General features: G+C 39.3%; 1 protein-coding gene across 2 annotated transcripts; it reads left to right on the forward strand.

The window, feature by feature from the left end:
• On the forward strand, positions 1-12094 carry recql4 (RecQ helicase-like 4). 2 transcript variants are annotated; one of them, XM_074687395.1, is made up of 28 exons: positions 1-609; positions 712-745; positions 828-943; positions 1040-1186; positions 1256-1407; positions 1632-2673; positions 2754-2836; positions 3237-3336; positions 3501-3678; positions 3899-4009; positions 4142-4309; positions 4396-4488; positions 4584-4720; positions 4827-4910; positions 5026-5214; positions 5913-6095; positions 6232-6430; positions 6528-6721; positions 7007-7090; positions 7218-7355; positions 7442-7549; positions 7654-7930; positions 8089-8218; positions 8313-8479; positions 8653-8830; positions 10357-10510; positions 10606-10714; positions 11876-12094. In XM_074687395.1, exons 1-28 carry the CDS (start codon positions 526-528, stop codon positions 11995-11997), a joined length of 4761 nt encoding a protein of 1586 aa, XP_074543496.1. In that variant the 5' UTR covers positions 1-525; the 3' UTR covers positions 11998-12094. The 2 variants fall into 2 exon arrangements, with proteins under 2 accessions (XP_074543496.1, XP_074543497.1); XM_074687396.1 differs by having other exon boundaries at positions 828-925.
• Positions 12095-17872: the final 5778 nt, after the last annotated feature.

Consider the following 17872-nt stretch of genomic DNA (forward strand, 5'->3'; position numbering starts at 1 on the left):
TAAGTAGAGCATCCGTAAGCGTTACCTCGAAGACTCAAATATCAATGCACCTAAAGGTTAGATCAAACAAAACTGCGACTTTCAAAACTTAACCAAGACTGATTTTTGTATCTGTTTTTCCTTTTTTTATTGTCGTTGTTATAATTTAACGCTCTTAGATTGAAATACGGGTGAACAAGAGGTAGTGGCGTTTTGTGAAAAAGGGGGATGCAGGAAAGAACTTGGCAACACACGCTGTCATTACGCTGGCGCGGGAAAATTGTAAACAACTCAGAGGAGGAAAACCTTTAGCTGCAGTTTGGACATAATGACATTACGCTTTAGACTTCATCGTCTTCTTAGCTTTCTGTAACTTTGTATTTAGGAAAAGTAGAAGAAAAGACGGAAAATCCGCTATAGGAAGCATTGAGAACCAGTAGCATAAACTACGATAATGCTATCATTACGCCACACTTGACGCTAATGGCTGTAAACAGTCAACAAAAAGGGTTTCTATAGTTAAATCTGTGAGGTAAGAAGGTTAGTATGGATCGATACAATGAGGTGAAGCTTCTGCTGAAAAGCTGGGAGCAGGGCTTCGTTACACAGCATCAGAGGAAACCAAACAAGGTAATTTTAAGCTTACCGAGAGCTAGCAAAACACTCGTGACCCCTTACATTGACCTGTACCTATTTTGCACAGCTGTTATCTTATAGTTTCTTCATTTACAGGAGGATATTGATCAAGCTCCAGATGAGACAAGAAGTGAGTACAGGACCATCATATGTTGTCCAATAATTTCATAGACTAATATTTTGACTGATTCCAGTTTTCTTTTTTATTGCAGACCTGTACAAAGAGTACCGCAGTTTGAAACAAGCCAAAGAAAACAGCAACAGTGATGCTTCAAACCGACATGCTGATCAATCCAAACCTACAGCTGAGGTCAGCACAGACCAGAAGGTAAACACACACATATGTGATTGCGTGTGTTTAAATTATACACACAAAATCAGAAATAGCTCTGTATTATGATGATTTTGTGCCTCTCACTGACAGGACTCGGACTGTTGGGGTGCCCATCTGAACCGCAGTGCACTTCCTGTGTCTGCTCCTAGACTAACAGCTGAGGACAGAGACAGCCTGAAGGCTTCAGCACAATATTATGGTCTGAAGCTTAAAAATAACCTGGCTACACTTGGGAAGGTGAGGCACACCAATCCAACAATGCTGGAACAAAGTATCAGACCCCCGTACTAATGTTGTGTTTCACAGGAGAGACCGGTCTCGCTGAAAAAATCAGCCATGGGTCGGCTGCCTCTAAACTCCTTGAAAGAAACACCAACAAGACAGACAAACAGCCCTGCAGCTGCTGCCAACACCAAGTCTACCCCCACCAGCTTTAAAAACAATCCTTTCTCACCAAGGTACTCACATCGAGGTATTTTTAGCATCTTATTTTTAGATTGATGAAAGCCAGGACACACTTCTTCTACCAATAAGAAAATATGCCCAAACTTACTCTTCTTTCTGCTATTATTTTCTTGGAAAAAGTTGATATTTCATTGCACTGTATCTTTTCAGTCACATTCTTTAACTGCAATAAACAATAACTCTGTGTTCTCTGACCTTTCTATGTCTCTATTTACAGAGGAAAGTCTCCCCTGGCTTCACCGCCTCAGCATCCAGCAGCACCTGAAGATCACTTTGAACCATTTGAACCTTTTAAAGAGTTTGGGGAAGAGCCTGAAGATGCTGCAAGTAGTTGTAGAAGTCACACTAACAGCAAAATTATTTCTTCACAAATTCAGACTGTTTCTAGCTCACCTCCCTCTGCGGGCAGACCTTCTGCTCTGTTCATGTCACTATCTTCTCCATGTAGAGTAGGGATGACAAGAGGAGAGGGAGGAGCGACAGAAAAAGTAAATGGGAGTTTTGGAGCTTCAGGAGAAACCAAAGAGAAATTTGAAGCTGTGAAAACTCCACGTGTGGGTATTGGCTCTGAAAATGTCATGAGAGGAAGCCCACAGCTTCTCAGAGGAGGAGTGGGAGGAAGGCCCTCTCCTGCCAGTAGACTCAGTTTTGTTGATAGGAAGTGGTTGGAGAGGTGTCAGGTGTTTGGAGAGATGGGTGCAGAGGAGAGACCTGGAGCAGGCAACCAGGAGATAACCCTGGAGCAAAGAGGAGAGAAAGAAAGGGGAGATGAAACAGAAGGAGATGATAGCAAAGCAGAAGTACAGGCAGAAGAAAAGAGAGGAGAGGTAATAAACTCAAAAAGTGAGGAAAAGATCCAGAGTAGTGACAGAATAGTCTGTGACAGTGCATCAAACACAGATGAGCATTTAACAGGAAAAGTTGGAGGAGGGAAAGAAAAAGTTAAAAGAAAGAGAAGTGAACCAGAAGATGGAAGATTCACGCCACCTTTGACACCAGAAGACGAAAATAAGAGTCAGAAAGTCAAAGCTGCAAAGAAGAGAGGCATGAAAAGACAGAGAGAGGGTGAGGACATTGAAGGAGAAACGGCAGAAGAGGGAGGAGTGAAGAAGAGGCGAAAGAACGTCAAAAAGAAAGAAGAAGAATCTGATTTAAATCAAAGCCCAGGAACAGAAGGCGGAAAGAAAAGGAGAACCAAGAAGAAAGAAGAAGATGGTGAAGTGATGGAAGAAGAAAAGGAAACCAAGGCACCAAAAAAGGTAAGTCAGTTTGAATCATATCGACAACTTAAGATTTAAATCTTTGAAGAGGAGCTAAAGTCACTTTCACTCCCATCAAGGCTCCTCAGGAGAACTTGTTAGGAGAAATAGAGGAGGAGTATGAAGCCAGGAGGATGTACCGCAGTCAGCCTGTGAGAGCCAGGTAGGTCAGACTGGACTGGACTGCATGGTTTTCTAATGTAGCTGAAATATCTTAAATGTATGGAAGCCCTTAGAGGTCAGAATTAAAAACATTCATACATTTTAATCTCTATCATTAGCCAAAACCCTGCTGCTGTCCACATGATTCAACTGTTAGATCCTAGAGAATTTTCTCTTTTTTTCACTTTCTCACCAAAACAAGATCATTTCTGCCATTATCTGGGAAAAAATTGCTATCTCAAAATAAGGAGAATTTTTTGTGTCAGCTAAAACTGAACTAAAAGGATCAACAAACATTAGGTCATTATTTCAAGAAACAGAGAAAATAAATGTTTTTCATCATGACCCTTTTGGGCTTCTGTAGAAATCTTTGTCTAAAAACAAAATCTTCATTTGTTCAGGAGCACCAAAGGGCCAGAAGGAAACTTTGTGAAGATAAATTTGAAGAAGAAATCTCACGTAAAAGGATATGCTCTGAGAGGTGCTGGTCTGCGTAAACAGGTATGTTTAGTGTGGTGAGCGCATTTTGAAAGTCGTGTTACAAAAGACCTGTGATCAGATTAAGTTCAGGGTAGAAAAACAAAGCTCATTGCTCCCAAATCTTGAAGATATGTCCACAGTAAAAGTGTTTTCTTTTCATGTATTGTGTTGTTTGTATTCTTTAGTTGTACATGCAGAAGTTCCAGCTGAAAGGCGAGCGTTTTGGTGGAGGCGGTGGATTTTTCGGCAGGGGAGGGAGAGGTGGATTCAGAGGCGGGTTCAGAGGCGGGTTCAATCGACAGGGTGACACGTGCTACAAGTGTGGAGGGACTGGACACTGGGCCATCGACTGCAAGGGACGAGGTATAACAATGCCAAGCTTATTCAAAAATGAATGCATCATCATTTTGCTTTTTTTTAAGAAGCAAAATGTTTTTTCATCTACTGGAGATCTCTCATCACCTCAATAAGTGTTTTATCTGAAATCTTCTGCACAGAGTTCTTGTTTGAAGTATTTGTCTAAGGAGCCTCAATGATAGACAGTCAAACTCAAAATAAAACACATCTGGACTCTGCTTCACAGCTCCTCCTCCTCCTTCCTCTGACGACCCGCCTGCTGAGGAGGAACCGTTCGAACTGCCCACTCTGGAGGAAGTGGCCAGGGCGACAGGGACGCTGAATCCTCAGTCACTTGGTAAAGTTCTGATGTGTTTCCCAGAGTTTCACAAAAATACATCTATACTTGTATAAAGAAAGTTCACACCACCTTGGGCTGATTGTTAAATGATTTAAAGAAGTGTGACGCAGACATGTTCTTGTGTCCCAGCTGCGTCTCCAAGCGTCAAAGAGGAGCAGCCGCACCAGGAAATGGAAACAGATAATAACCAGAAAGATGAAGTCCTACTGAACGTGATCCGTCCTGACTATGAACGGCCGCCTCCTCCACCACCGATGGAGCCACTTTACCCTCCTGGAGAGGATGGGAAAGTTCAGGGTAAACACTTAACTGTGTGATATGTTTAAATAAAAAGCACACACACAGTTGGTTTTCTCATACTATTCCTTTCTATGTCTGTCCAGAAACACCTGCCGAAGTATTTGCAGCCCTGAAAGATCTCGGCTATTCATCATTCCGAGCAGGACAGGAGGAAGCCATCATGAGGATCCTGTCTGGTATTTTCACGATGCAGGCAGAAGAACACATGCTTCACATGCACACACATGCACACACATCTTGACTTATTTAACCTCTTTTCCTGCCTCTTCAGGTCTCTCTACCCTCGTCGTGCTCTCTACAGGGATGGGAAAATCATTGTGTTATCAGCTCCCAGCGTACATGTATGCTCAGCGATCAAAAAGCATCACTTTGGTGATTTCACCTCTAGTGTCTCTCATGGATGACCAGGTAATCCTTCACGTTGTCCTGCTAATCTCTTTTACAGGCTACAAACAAACACAGCTTTACTGGGAACTCTGCAGATTGCCTTTTGAATGTCTGATCTGTGTTTAAGCTCTCTGGGGTGCCAAGCAAGCTGAAGGCAGCGTGCATCCACTCCAACATGACAATGAAGCAGAGAGAAGCTGCAGTAGAGAAGGTAAAAGAAAACGTCTGTTCTTTTATACTCCGTGCACTGTACCTTTAAAACAAACACAAATTTAATTCGAGCCTCTAACATCAATTTGTATTTTTTGCTCATCAATGTGTTTCAGGTGAAGTCGGGCCAGGTGTCTGTGTTGCTCCTCTCCCCTGAGGCTTTGGTTGGTGGAGGTGGTTCAGGTTCAGGATGTCTGCCCTCAGCTCAGGAGCTCCCCCCTGTGGCGTTCGCATGTATAGACGAGGCTCACTGTGTGTCAGAGTGGTCGCACAACTTCAGGCCCTGCTACCTCCGACTCTGTAAGGTGGGTTCATGATGAGGGTGGCATTTATCAGACTATAAACATTTTAATCTCAAGATCAGTTTACGGAAAAATAAACTTCAAATTCTGCACAAAATTCTTAAAGAGGAGGTAGGATAAACATTAAACATGGATTTAAAGTAACAATGCTTCATACTAAACATGCAGAATTAAAACCCCTACTTATTCAAATGTCATTGAAATCCCTAAATCTGTCTGTAAACTGCTCAAAACAGTCCGTTCTGAAAAAACTAAAAGATCGTCTTGAGTCTTGCTAAAATGATGAGGTCACCACATAAACATTTTGTTATTGATTCATAAAATGCAGAAGTGGGCCTCAAATACCAAGATTTGCCACTTGCTTTGAACCCCACTGGGTTTTGAAGGCTGGCCAATCAGAGGAAGGGGGGGTTTGTGGAGTGAGCCTTAAAGAGACAGCAGCCAAAACAAAGTGATTTAGACAGAGGTTGAAAGAAAAAAAGAAGAAACTTTTTTTTTTAAGTTTAAATCATGCAAAGCTAAAAAAGTGTAATAGCCCCTCTATAAAGAAAAAATTCAAACTATTTTTTTCTTTGGATTGAAGTTTTCCACTTTGTTTAAATCAAATTAAAATTTTGAAAACAAATTAGACAGTTACTCACAAACTTTCTTGTTTGTACTGGAAGCTGTCACAGAAAAATGTGTCTTGTGTGTGTGTTTAGGTTCTCAGGGAGCGTTTGGGAGTGCGGTGTTTGCTGGGACTCACCGCAACAGCTACACTGTCCACCGCCCTGGACATTGCCAAACATCTGGACATCACAGATCGGGAAGGCATCGCTGTGCGCTCTGCAGCCGTACCTCCTAACCTGTTTCTGTCTGTGTCTATGGACAGAGAAAAGGATCAGGTGCGATGAAATGCATGTCATTAAAAAGATCAGTCTTCGTGTTGGGAGGTTGTGGTATTCTTAGTGGAGTCGTTGGTTTGTGGCTGCAGTAGTGAACACCTCCAGATGCTAACACCAGACCCTTTTGTGCTTTCAGGCTTTAGTATCCTTGTTGAAAGGTGATCGCTTCGGATGTCTGGACTCTATTATTGTCTACTGCACAAGACGAGAAGAGACAACCCGTGTGGCAGCGCTGCTCAGGACCTGCCTGCAGGGGGTGCTGTTGAAAGAAAACAAACTGGCCAACAGCAGTGAGGCACTCAACAACCCAGTGGGACAGAAAAAGAAAGAGCTCGGTAAGAGTGGAAAAACACACTGAAACAAAAACACAGCTTAGACAGACACAAGAATCTTGATTCGTTCACTCACTCTTCTCTCCTTCTGTTTCTTTAGCCAGAAAAAAGATCCGTAAACCCCTGAAATGGCAGGCAGAGTCGTACCACGCCGGCTTGTCAGGATCAGAGCGCCGTCGTGTCCAGAACAACTTCATGTGTGGGGAGCTCAGAATCGTGGTTGCCACTGTGGCGTTCGGTATGGGGCTCGATAAATCGGACGTCCGTGGGATTATTCACTACAACATGCCAAAGGTAGGCGGTGTGGTTCAACCTGTGTGAAGCAAACCCTTCTTAAACATGTATCTAACATTTCTGTCAGCAGGCAGCAGACTTAAAACTATATATTTTTTTGTCCTAGTTGTTGTATCAAAATATGAAATAGGTTCGAATTCCCAGGTTTCAAATCTGATAATAAAAACATCAGACAAGTTTTTGGTCCTGATTTATCCTAAACTCAGGATCATGAATCCTATAAAATTCTAGGCAGAAAAAATGATTCAGCATTTGCTTTTGTGTAATCGCTGAATGTTTTCGCAGAGCTTTGAGAGCTACGTCCAGGAGATTGGAAGAGCAGGAAGAGATGGAATTCCATCACATTGTCATCTCTTTCTGGATCCTGAGGTAAAACTGAATCCGTTTGATTTTAAAATGTAAGCTTAAAGCTCGTGATGTCTTACAAATATTAAAGAGATCACAGAGAAAGAGTATAATTCATGTGATGATATGTGTTGTGTGTGTTTTCATGTAGGGTGGAGATCTCCACGAGCTCCGTCGACACATCTACGCAGACACAGTGGACTACTTCACGGTCAAAAAACTGGTCCAGAAGGTTTTCCCTCCTTGTAAATGTAAACAGATACACCAGAGACAGCAGGAACTTGTGAAGGTAACTTTATTTTCATTTTTGTGTGTTTTCATAGAAAGTAAAATCATAAAACTAAACAACTGCGTACAAACTATGTCTGTGTAAAGGATATTGAAGACTCAGAGCTGCTGGAGCTGATGGACATGCAGGATCAGGAGAGTGACATGGATCCTCCCAATGAGCCGGAGAGGAAACACGCAGAGACACCATCACAGGTGGGAATCAACTCCTAATCCTGAAACACCTCACACTGAAGCAGGTTTTTAAGTTTGATCTGAAACTAGACTTTGGATAAAATCTGTGCTTTTTCATCTGCAAGGAACAACTGGGTCCTGACACGACAGGAGAGCCTCTTCATGATGACAAGGATGGAGAAAAGGAAAAGAAGAGAGAAGAGGAGGATGAAGTAGAGTCTGAGGAAGCTGGCAGTTCAACACAGCCCAAGGATGCTGAGACGAAAGAAGAAGAAGAAGGTGATTGGCTGAGGGAGCATGAAGACGAAAGCAGTGATTGGCCCAAAGAACGGGTGTGTCACACACACGAGAGGGCGATCCCAATCCAGGAGACGGTTGAGGCTCTGGACATCACAGAGGAAGGTACGTGGACGCACAAAACTGAAACATGAATGAGTTAGATGCTGGTCTGGTCTCAGTGTGTATTCAGCTAAAACACTTTTAAAGGAGAAAGAAGACGAAAGAAATTCAAATAAAAAATGTATCTTTTGTTTATTTCTTTGTCTCTCTGTGTGTCTCAGGTGTAGAAACGCTCCTCTGCTATCTGGAGCTGCATCCGCAGCGCTTTGTGGAGCTCCTCCACTCCACGCTGTCCGTGTGTAAAATCAGCTGTTACGAAGGACCGAGGCAGCTGCAGAAAATCACCAAAATGTACAAAACACCTCATGATGCTTTGATACAAGGACTGAAAAAGCTGTATTAAGATTCACCACTATGACTTGTTCATATTCTTTCATCCCTGTAGTTGTCCTCCTGTTGCTGTGGTGTTGGCCAGAAAGCGGATGGCAGGCGAGCGCGTGGAGTCATGTGATCAGCTTGAGTTTGATGTCGTGGAGGTCGCTGACACGATGGGATGGCAGCTTCTCCTTGTGAAGAGAGGACTGAGACAGCTCCAGTGGAGCACCAGCAGAGGTGTGTAAAGAAAATGTCAAAACATTCTTGCAGCGCACTGTGACTCTTTCATCATCATCACTGACCAGTAAATCCCTGTGTTTAATCAAAGTCTGTGTGAAGATGGTTAAAACAGTGAGCACAGTATGAATGATAGATTTATCAATGTGTTGCAACGGTCTGCTGGGTCTCAGGTGGTGGACGCAGCGGTATCCAGGTCGAGTTCTCCTCCATGTCTTTCTACTTTCGCTCCTATGGAGACCTCAGCGATGAGGAGATGGACAGAGTCTGTCAGTTCCTCCACAACCGGGTGCAGAACCAAGAGAAGACACAGCTCTACCAGCTGTCTGCCTGCTTCAAGGCTTTTAAAAGGTGATGACACAGTGACACCCCCGGTTCAGTTTATGTTTTATTACATTGTTACTAATGTAACTAGAGAAGCAATAGCATATTGTATTTGTCACGCAGCACTTTATTCCTACTTTAATGTTATACTCCCTTTCAGCAGACTGTCTGCTACTATTTGGTGTTAGTTGCAGGTTTGTACGATTATTTGTTAGCTGACAGTGTTGAAAATTATGATGACCCAGTACATATTTCATTTTACAGGTCTTAGTATCCAGAATACTGACAGGATCTGGATCGTAATTTTACATCTGTCAGAAATAGTTGTGACCTTGTATTGTTTTGCAAAGCAATACGACCAGTTATCGAGGAGTTATATACACATTTGGTGTAAACGGCCCAATCTGACACTGATAAAGAATCCTTTAAAAAAGTCCTGGATCCAGACAGTGATCTGGATCACCTCCAAAATTTAATCACTTCTTCCTTATCCTATTTTGAAGATTTCCTGAAAATTTAATCAAGATCCATTTTTTACTTTTTGAGTTGTGTTGTTCACAGACAAACAAACAAACTCTCCCAAAAACATAACCTTCTTGGTGGATGTAGTTATATCTTTCACTTGTTTTAATTGCTGAATAATCTGGACTAGATAACTAAATGTTTAAAGCAGGGGTATTCTGCTTTCCCATATTTTAAAAATAGATGTGATGTAACAATTCTGGATATCCACTTTAAACATGCAGACTTTAAAATGATTCATACTCATATGTTGAAGAAGTCCCTGAATCTGTCTGTATTAGGGTTACAAAATTCTAGGAATCTCAAAGTTGGAAATTTTCCATAGGGATTTTCGGAAATTGGGGATAGATATATTAACTGCAATTTACCTGGTCATGGAAAAAATCATTTAAGTTGGTGGCAACAAAACCCTGAAATCTTTAATATACCCGAGGTAGAATTCCTTAGGAATTTTTCAGGAATCTTACCTGGAATTTACTGGAAATTTTCCTCCCCATTGCAACACTAATCTGTAAATTAGTCAAAACAGCTTGGGATCTTGACGAAATGTTGAATGTTCGTGACACGTGGGATATGTGGACCTCAAACAACGAAGTGTGCCCACAGCTCTGCCCCAAACAGGCCTCCAGTGCGCTGACCAATCCGAGGGAAGGGGATTTATGGAGTGGGGAGCCTTAAAGAGACAGCAGCTAAAACACTGTGTTTCAGACAAAGGCTTAAATAAGAGTTTTCTAGTACACCAGTGTGTGAAAAATAGTGATTTTTTTTGAGCTATAGATAATTTAAAGATACTACAGGGTTACCAAGTGGATATTATAAAGCACCCAAAAAGCACAGTACCCCCTCTTTAATTTTTTTTGTGAATTTAGGTTTGCTAATGCTTGCTCATTAACCATTCATTTCTGCCTGTAACCCACAAAAGCCTTCTTCACCTGTGCAAGCGTAAGAGAATATTGTGATTAAATAGTCGTGATCATCAGTCAGGTCTTTAAGCTTTTGACATCCTGTATTTTCTCTATCTTGTGTTGTAGTGTTGCGTACCACAGTGTCACGTCCTGCATGGATGATTTGGAGGAGAGTCGCAGTCTGAAGCTGAAAAGCCTTCTCTCCGAGTACTTTGAAAAGAGACGAGATAGAGGCCAGACACTCGCACCGTTGGACACAGAAGAGCTCGACAAATACAGAGTAAAATCCATGAGATGGTTACGCAGACCTTTGATTAAATATGAATCCAGAACTGCATGGAATTTGTTTTTACTTGGATGTTTATGTGTTTGCAGTTGCTGGACTGGGAGAATCAGATCAGAGCGGACATCAGGAGTTTCCTCTCCCACCGGAGTGACGAGAAGTTCTCTGGAAGAGCTGTAGCAAGAATCCTGCACGGCATAGGTAAGAGCATGCAAACACTTAGATCTGATGATGTCCAAACAAAATGTCTGAGTGCTGCAGGAAGTATCAGATCATTTTTAAAGTAACAGTATTGAAACCAAACTGTGCAGTATTCAATTAAGAAGTGCAATTTTAAGAACTTCATTAAATAAAAGAATATTGAATAAGAAAAAAACATTGGTAAAGTGAATGTTCCTATGACAGAAAAGTCTTCTGTCAGTGCTAAAAATGGATTGTTTCACTTTGTTTTTTTGTTCTTTTTTTAAAAATAATTTCTAAATAACTTAAAAAGTTTACAGGAAAATCTGATTTTTTTTCATTTTTAAGACATTGGAGCTTGAAATGCTGTCCAAAAATGTCTGTAAGTGAAAGTAGTAACCTATCAGCCTTCTGTCAATGGATGTATGGTAAATGCTCTCTGCTGTAAAGCAGGATATGGGAAATACGAAGCTCAGAGACCTCAGTCAAAAGTGACCTTCATCAATCGATTTGTATCAGTCTTTATTTACAGAACACCAATACACAAGTTGTGATGTCAGGACGCTGTACAAACAAAGCACTTTGCCAAAACAAAAACCTAAAACTTAAAATTAAAAGACAAAAATGTTGCCTGAATTTTTTGTATAGAGTTAGATAATCTACCAATGCAGAGATATGTTTTGCTTGTTTTCTTGAAATACAAAAAATGTACTAATACAAGAAACAAAAAATATATATATCTCTTACTCCATGGCCTCATTTTTTGACTTTTTAAATATCTAAGATATTTTTTGGTAAAACTGTGTGTCCTAAGAACTCTTGGTCTTGATATTTATTGCAGTTTAAGTCAAAAGGTCTCATATTTGTATTTACAGTAACACATAGGGTTAAGAATGAAAGCAGAAGCTGTAGCAGCTGGACTCCTCTAGAGGGGGCTAAAGGATCATTGAATGAAGTGATTTTTCCCACGAAGCAGATCCTCATGTGACAATCCTTACCAATTTTTTTGTTTTTGCAGAACACAATATCCCCTACCTGATAAATTTCACAAACAGGAGCTGTCAACTAGATTTCATATCTTTTGTGAAATCCACTTTGATTTTTTCTGCCATGTCTTGTTAGTAAGCTGTAGATCATCCTCTGTGCTTCATAAAAAGCTGACAGGCCTTCTCTGTGTTGCAGCCAGTCCTTGTTATCCTGCTCAAACCTACGGCAGAGACAGACGCTACTGGAGGAAGTACATCCAGTTTGACTTCAACCAGCTCATTAGACTGGCCACTCAGGAGATCATTCGCTTCAAGTGATGAGAATGTTTTGTCTCAGATTTTTTTACAATGTAAAGTTTTTATACATAGAGAAAGTCTCAATCCCAGTTTGTTTTGTTGGCTGATTAAATAAAATATTTCTATTTTTCTAACTTTTTCTTGCAGTTACACTTATTTAAAAAGGTCAGGAATACACCACAGAACCTGATCTCTGATGTGTGTCACACACAAAAAGTAACTGCTGTCACATTATCCACGTGAACTCTAACAACTTAAGCTCAGAGAAATAAAAGTCATGACCCAGATCTGGAGTAAAAATAGAAGAACAAAAACAAAGAGTTTCGCCCTTCATTGCACCATGCCTTTGTCACAATGTTGTTAACTCAAGAAGCTTGAGGTATTGGATAAGAATGCAAATATTAACTCCTGTTGGCTGGAGTTTTCTGGGTAATGATTACACATGACATCAGTCACTTCTGAAGCTATGGGTGGGATTTTCCGAAATTGGACCCACCTTTGGTTAAATATTCACTCACAGATGTGAAGCTTTGAATTGTTAAAGATTTGAAATATTTAGTTTCCTGGAGGAGCGGCAGAAAAACAAAGAAGTCATGATGCTGAATACGACAAAGAGTTAACTTCAGATTGGTGACTTTTGTTTTCCATGTTGAAACTTTAAAATGTAGAGAAGTTGAAGCAGGCTTGTGTCTCCATAGTCATGCAATGCAAGTCATGCAATGACAATAAAGGCTTTCTGTTCTTTTCTATTCTATTCCTCAGTTATTTTCCAAAACCTGTTTTTGTTTGACTTAAGAGAACTCAAGGGTTCAGCATCTTTAAGTTCTGCTTTAACAGAAACACTTGTTGATCAACCTATTTAATTAAAAAAAGTAAAAATGTAACAAGTTTTTAGATTTTGGTTGTTACATTTCCCTTTAGCATAAGCCATGTTAGAGCCCATTTTGTAACAACAGCTCAAATGTAATAAACAATCGTAACCAAACTTAAAATGAAATAACTGACCCAAAATGTAAAAAAGAATCTGAGCAAAGAAGCTTTTTGCCCATTTAGGGTCAGTTGTTGCATTTTGGGTTTTGTTACATTTGTTTATCACAGTTTTAGTTGATGTTACATTATGGCTCTAACATGACTTAAACTAAAGGGAAATGTAGGAACATGAGGCCTAAACTCCTTTCCAGGAAGAGGCTCATTTTATGGCCTGGTTTTCTTTGTCCTGTTTCTCACTGAGCTTTGCACATTAACACCCTGCTAAGGCAGTTCAAAGTGGAAAGGTGTATCTGGGGTCAGGTCTATGTTCCCATAGCACAATGTTCCCACAGCTTTATTTTCCCACCTTTAATTGTTTTGGGTTTTTTTCACTGAAAATTTGGGAACAGATGGCCTAATTTTCAGTGAAAAAAAAAGAACAAAACAATGAAATGTGAGAAAAAAGAGCTGTGGGAACATTGCACTGTGGGAACATAGACCTGACCCCAGATGCACCTTTCTACTTTGAAATGTCTTAGCCAGGTGTTAATGTGCAAAGCTCAGAGTGAGAAACAGGTCAAGGAAAACCAGGCCATAAAATGAGTCTCTTCCTGGAAAGGTTAGGCAAACCTAATGCACAAACAGCCACTCCCAGTGAATGCCAGTAAATACAGAACAGGATCCTCACCTTGGCAGGTGTAGAGTGGATCATGTGGAGGAATGTTAAAAATATTTAATGAAGTACAGGATCTATCCATCAGCTTCAAACAATAGACATTATTCACAGATGACACTGACTTGTCATAGTGGGAGGAACTGACAGTAACAATGGCGGTATTATAAGAAAAGGGAGGGATTTGTTTTTTCCTCATAGTGATCATCAGAGAGTCAACAACATCCACCCAGAACACCAATGACCAGAGAGAGCTGTTTATAAAGTGATTCAAAGACCTGATCTTAAAAGAGGCGTGTCCTTTGAATAATTAAACCCTGAAGCGTGGCTGTCAGGGCTGTTAGGCTGTATTTATGCATATTTGTGCTACAAGTTAAATGTTCATGAATCTTGGAATGCAGTTCGGGCCCAAAAAAATTGTAACAGTGAAATATTTCAAAGGATGAGTGACAGTTTTGGTTTTTGGTTGAAATACAAAACACACACAAAAAAACAAAACAAACAAACAAAAAAAACAAAACAAAAAAACAACAACAACCTAACCCTTTGACTGCCCCCCCAATATTTATTTAATAATTTAGTTTCTATTTATTCCAATTTTCATTTTTTCCTGTTCTAAATATACATATATGTTTTTTTATTTGTAAGTAGGTTATAAGTGTATGAGCATGCACGTATATGTGTACAGATATGTGTGTATATACTCTATATACTTTTTTTTTTTTTTTTTTGCGATGTCTATTAGCAAAACCACAACTTAACTAATTATCGACTACCTCAGGATCTGGGAAATTAAGGGTGGATGGGTTTAAGGGGTGCTTAATTTCATGTCTGGTATGCCACTTTTGTGTTTTTTTTTTTTTTTTGTAATATCTTTAGTATATGCAGATGATCTGAAATATTTCTGGACAAACTTCATTATTTTTGTAATATCTGTAAAAATTAGTAAAAAGATTGCCCCCCCCCCCCCCCCCCCCCAAAAGAAAAAAAAAATTAAAATAAATAAAAAACAAAAAAATAAATAAAAATAAAAAAAATAAAAAATAAATAAATAAATAAATAAATAAAAAATAAATATATAAGTAAATAAATCAATCAATCAATCAATCAATCAATAAATAGATAAATAAATAGATAAATGAATAAATCAATTAATTAAATTAAATTAAATTAAATCAAATAAATAAATAAATAAATAAATAAATAAATAAATAAATAAATAAATAAATAAATAAATAAATAAATAAATAAAAATAACAAAAAATGAAATGAAATAAAATAAATAAATCGATTAAAACAAAAAATAAATGAAAATTGAGAACTACCTGTATTCAGGCTTCATCCTCTGGAAACCATAATTATTTTTGTATATATGTATTACTGCATTCTGTGCTGTAGCTGACGCGTTTATCATCTAGGAACCATGCTAACCTTTTAATTGCTACTCAACTGACAGTTAGAGCAGATAACAGATCTTTAACAGATACCTCTCACAGATGACAAATACCTCCAACAGATAGTCTCCTGAAATGGTTCAAAGTCCCTGATGATAGACCCAGATGGAGTCACCTCACAGCCCCCAATCACATCCTCTGGGGAAATGAATCTATGGAAGTATGTCTTTATTAGATGTTTAAATCCGACCAATTGATCCAGTAACTAACCAATTTGAATGTCTTTCCCCACTCTCTACTCTCCCACTTTCTTCCTCTCAAACACAGGCCAAAAAATCTCCCCAAAAAAGCCTTTCTCTCTCTTTTCTCTTTTCTTTTTTTAGGGTGTTTTATATTAGAAATTTAAAACGTGTTGCCACATTTTTCAAAATCCCTTAAAAGAGAAATACCAAGCTGTTCACATGCTTTTTTTTCATCTGTAGTTATGTCAAAAGAAGAAGGTGTAATACTTGCTGTGAAGACAGATACTTCCTTCTTTTTTAAGGAGAGGAAGGAACGAGCTGTCCTGAGTTTATCTATGAACAGGAAAAGAAATTAAAGAAGGCCTCAGGAATTTATCTTCTGTTTGAATAAAAAGTTCAGCCTTGACTTTGAGTGTGGTCTTATCTCATGAACACAGTCCTTTAGTTACAGACATGTAACTCTGCGATCTCATAACAATACTTACAGGACTGTCTCCTTCCTGTCCCTACACTCTGATGCTCTGCTCACCATTCAGACTCACACAGTGACGACTACCTCTTAACGTCTCCTGGTAATAACACCCAGTCACTGAAACCCTTTGACTGAGCTGCTGTCCTGACTACACCTCTCTGTTAGCTGTTTGTGCCTTCATAATGATAATTCATAGCACAGACATTTATCATTACGAGCCAGTGAGGGCTCTTTCTTTCATTCCCCAGCTGCTTCTTTTTCCCCTCCTTTCCTTTTTTCTGTAACATCACATAACCATCTGATAAACTTATCTGCAGTCGTAAAACCACACGGCCAGCCAGAGTTCAACACCTCTGTCTTTCCTCTGTCAGATTCTCCATTTTATGCCTGGATCAGCTGCTCCCTTACACAGTAAAAATATACGATATATTGTAAAGCATCAGAAGCTCAAAGGTCCACTTGAAAAGCCCATTATTGCATTTTTTATTGTGAGAGTTTAAGGTACAACACTCTGGGGGCTCATAAACCTCAAAAGACATGCAGAAGAGGTCAAAACTGTAATTTGCATAAAGTGACTTCAGGCAAACCACTTCTTTTCTGTCAGCCACTACATGCTGCCAGTAAACAGTTTAATACAGCACACACCCTATATGTGCTCATTAAACAGATAATTTCTGAAAGTTAGACGATGCTCTCACTTCTGATGACACTAACTGTAGGTATGACATCCTACTCTTTGTGCAATGAGTTGTCAGCGGACTCTGTCCCTAATGAAAGGATTCACATAACCTGTAAGACTAGATTAGACGAGTCAGATAAAGAGAGAATCAAGTGTCTGTCTGACCTGCACTTCCACTTTCCCTCTGCCAAGGTTTCAAACTCAGCAGGTGAGATCAGTCTGACAGCAATGTGCAGTGTGTGCAGAGTGAGGTCAATCTAAAATGACTAATGGAGGGTTTGCTCCATTTCAACACACAGGCTGATTCTACACAACTTCATTTTATTTTTTGATATATTTCACTGACAGAGCTTATGAAGACAGTGGTCTAGACTTCTGAGTGTTTAGACCTGATAATGTTGTATTAATAACAGAGATCTAACATCGAGACAGTGAAACTCCTTATTTCATCCTGACCCACCATGAGTTTAACAAGTTACAGTGGCGAGCATACGTTCCCTTTAACAGGCAGAAACCAAACAGAACTGATGTTAGACATATGAGCCTCACACAAGAGTCCAGAATGAGCAACCAATTATCAGAGATGGATTATCTGTATATAAAGATGTCTATTTAGATATTTACAGATATGATTTATATAAATACAAATATAGATGTTCATATAGAGTACACTTGTATAGATTTAAAGGAGTGAGACAATGCTCAATGCAATGCTTCTGCTCACTCCATTTTTTTTTCAACAGTATTTTTATTGAGTTTTACACATTTTTATATCTTTTAACAAACTGCTTCTCAGACTAAACGCCATATTCAGGCCATATTAAAAACAGGAAACAACATTATGAGTTTAAACATTTGAAAGTTCTCAGAGTTAACTTTAAAGGTATCTGTGTCACCAAGCTTCATTGACAGAAACATATTCATAATAATTAATATCTGACATATCTACATGTTTAACAAAAGTGATGAATGGTCCTCACAGTTTTCCAACAATTCCTGTTGCTCCTTCCTTATCAAGGTCACTCTTACTAAACTCTTTCTGAAGTGTTGCAGTCATTTGTCCAACCCAGTGTTTAATGCTTGGTCTATTCATATTTCCCACAGTATAGCAATTGATCTTCTTGCATTCAAGAGACACATATCTATTATCACCCGATCCATTTTCACAAAAGTATTATTTTTAGATTATGAACCCAAACCAAAAAGTGCTGGTTTCTGACTAATCCTTTCTATTTCTCTTCTAACCTCTTTCCAAAAACGTTTAATTTGACGACATTGCCAAACACAGTGAAACAATGTCCCTTTCTCTTCTAGACATTTGGTGAAAGAATCTGGGATATTTTCATTAGATTTATTTAATTTCACATGTGTGATAAAAGCTCTCATTGTTCATTTTTATTGAATTAATCTCTGGTGTTTACTGAGTATGAACCAGAGTACAGCTCTGAAAAAGCCCATTTTTCTAGA

The sequence above is a fragment of the Halichoeres trimaculatus genome, unplaced genomic scaffold (assembly GCF_033239565.1).
Source record: "Halichoeres trimaculatus isolate MK-OKI-2021-1 unplaced genomic scaffold, fHalTri1.1 fHalTri1_scaffold_14, whole genome shotgun sequence".
In the NCBI taxonomy this organism is placed as follows: domain Eukaryota; kingdom Metazoa; phylum Chordata; class Actinopteri; order Labriformes; family Labridae; genus Halichoeres; species Halichoeres trimaculatus.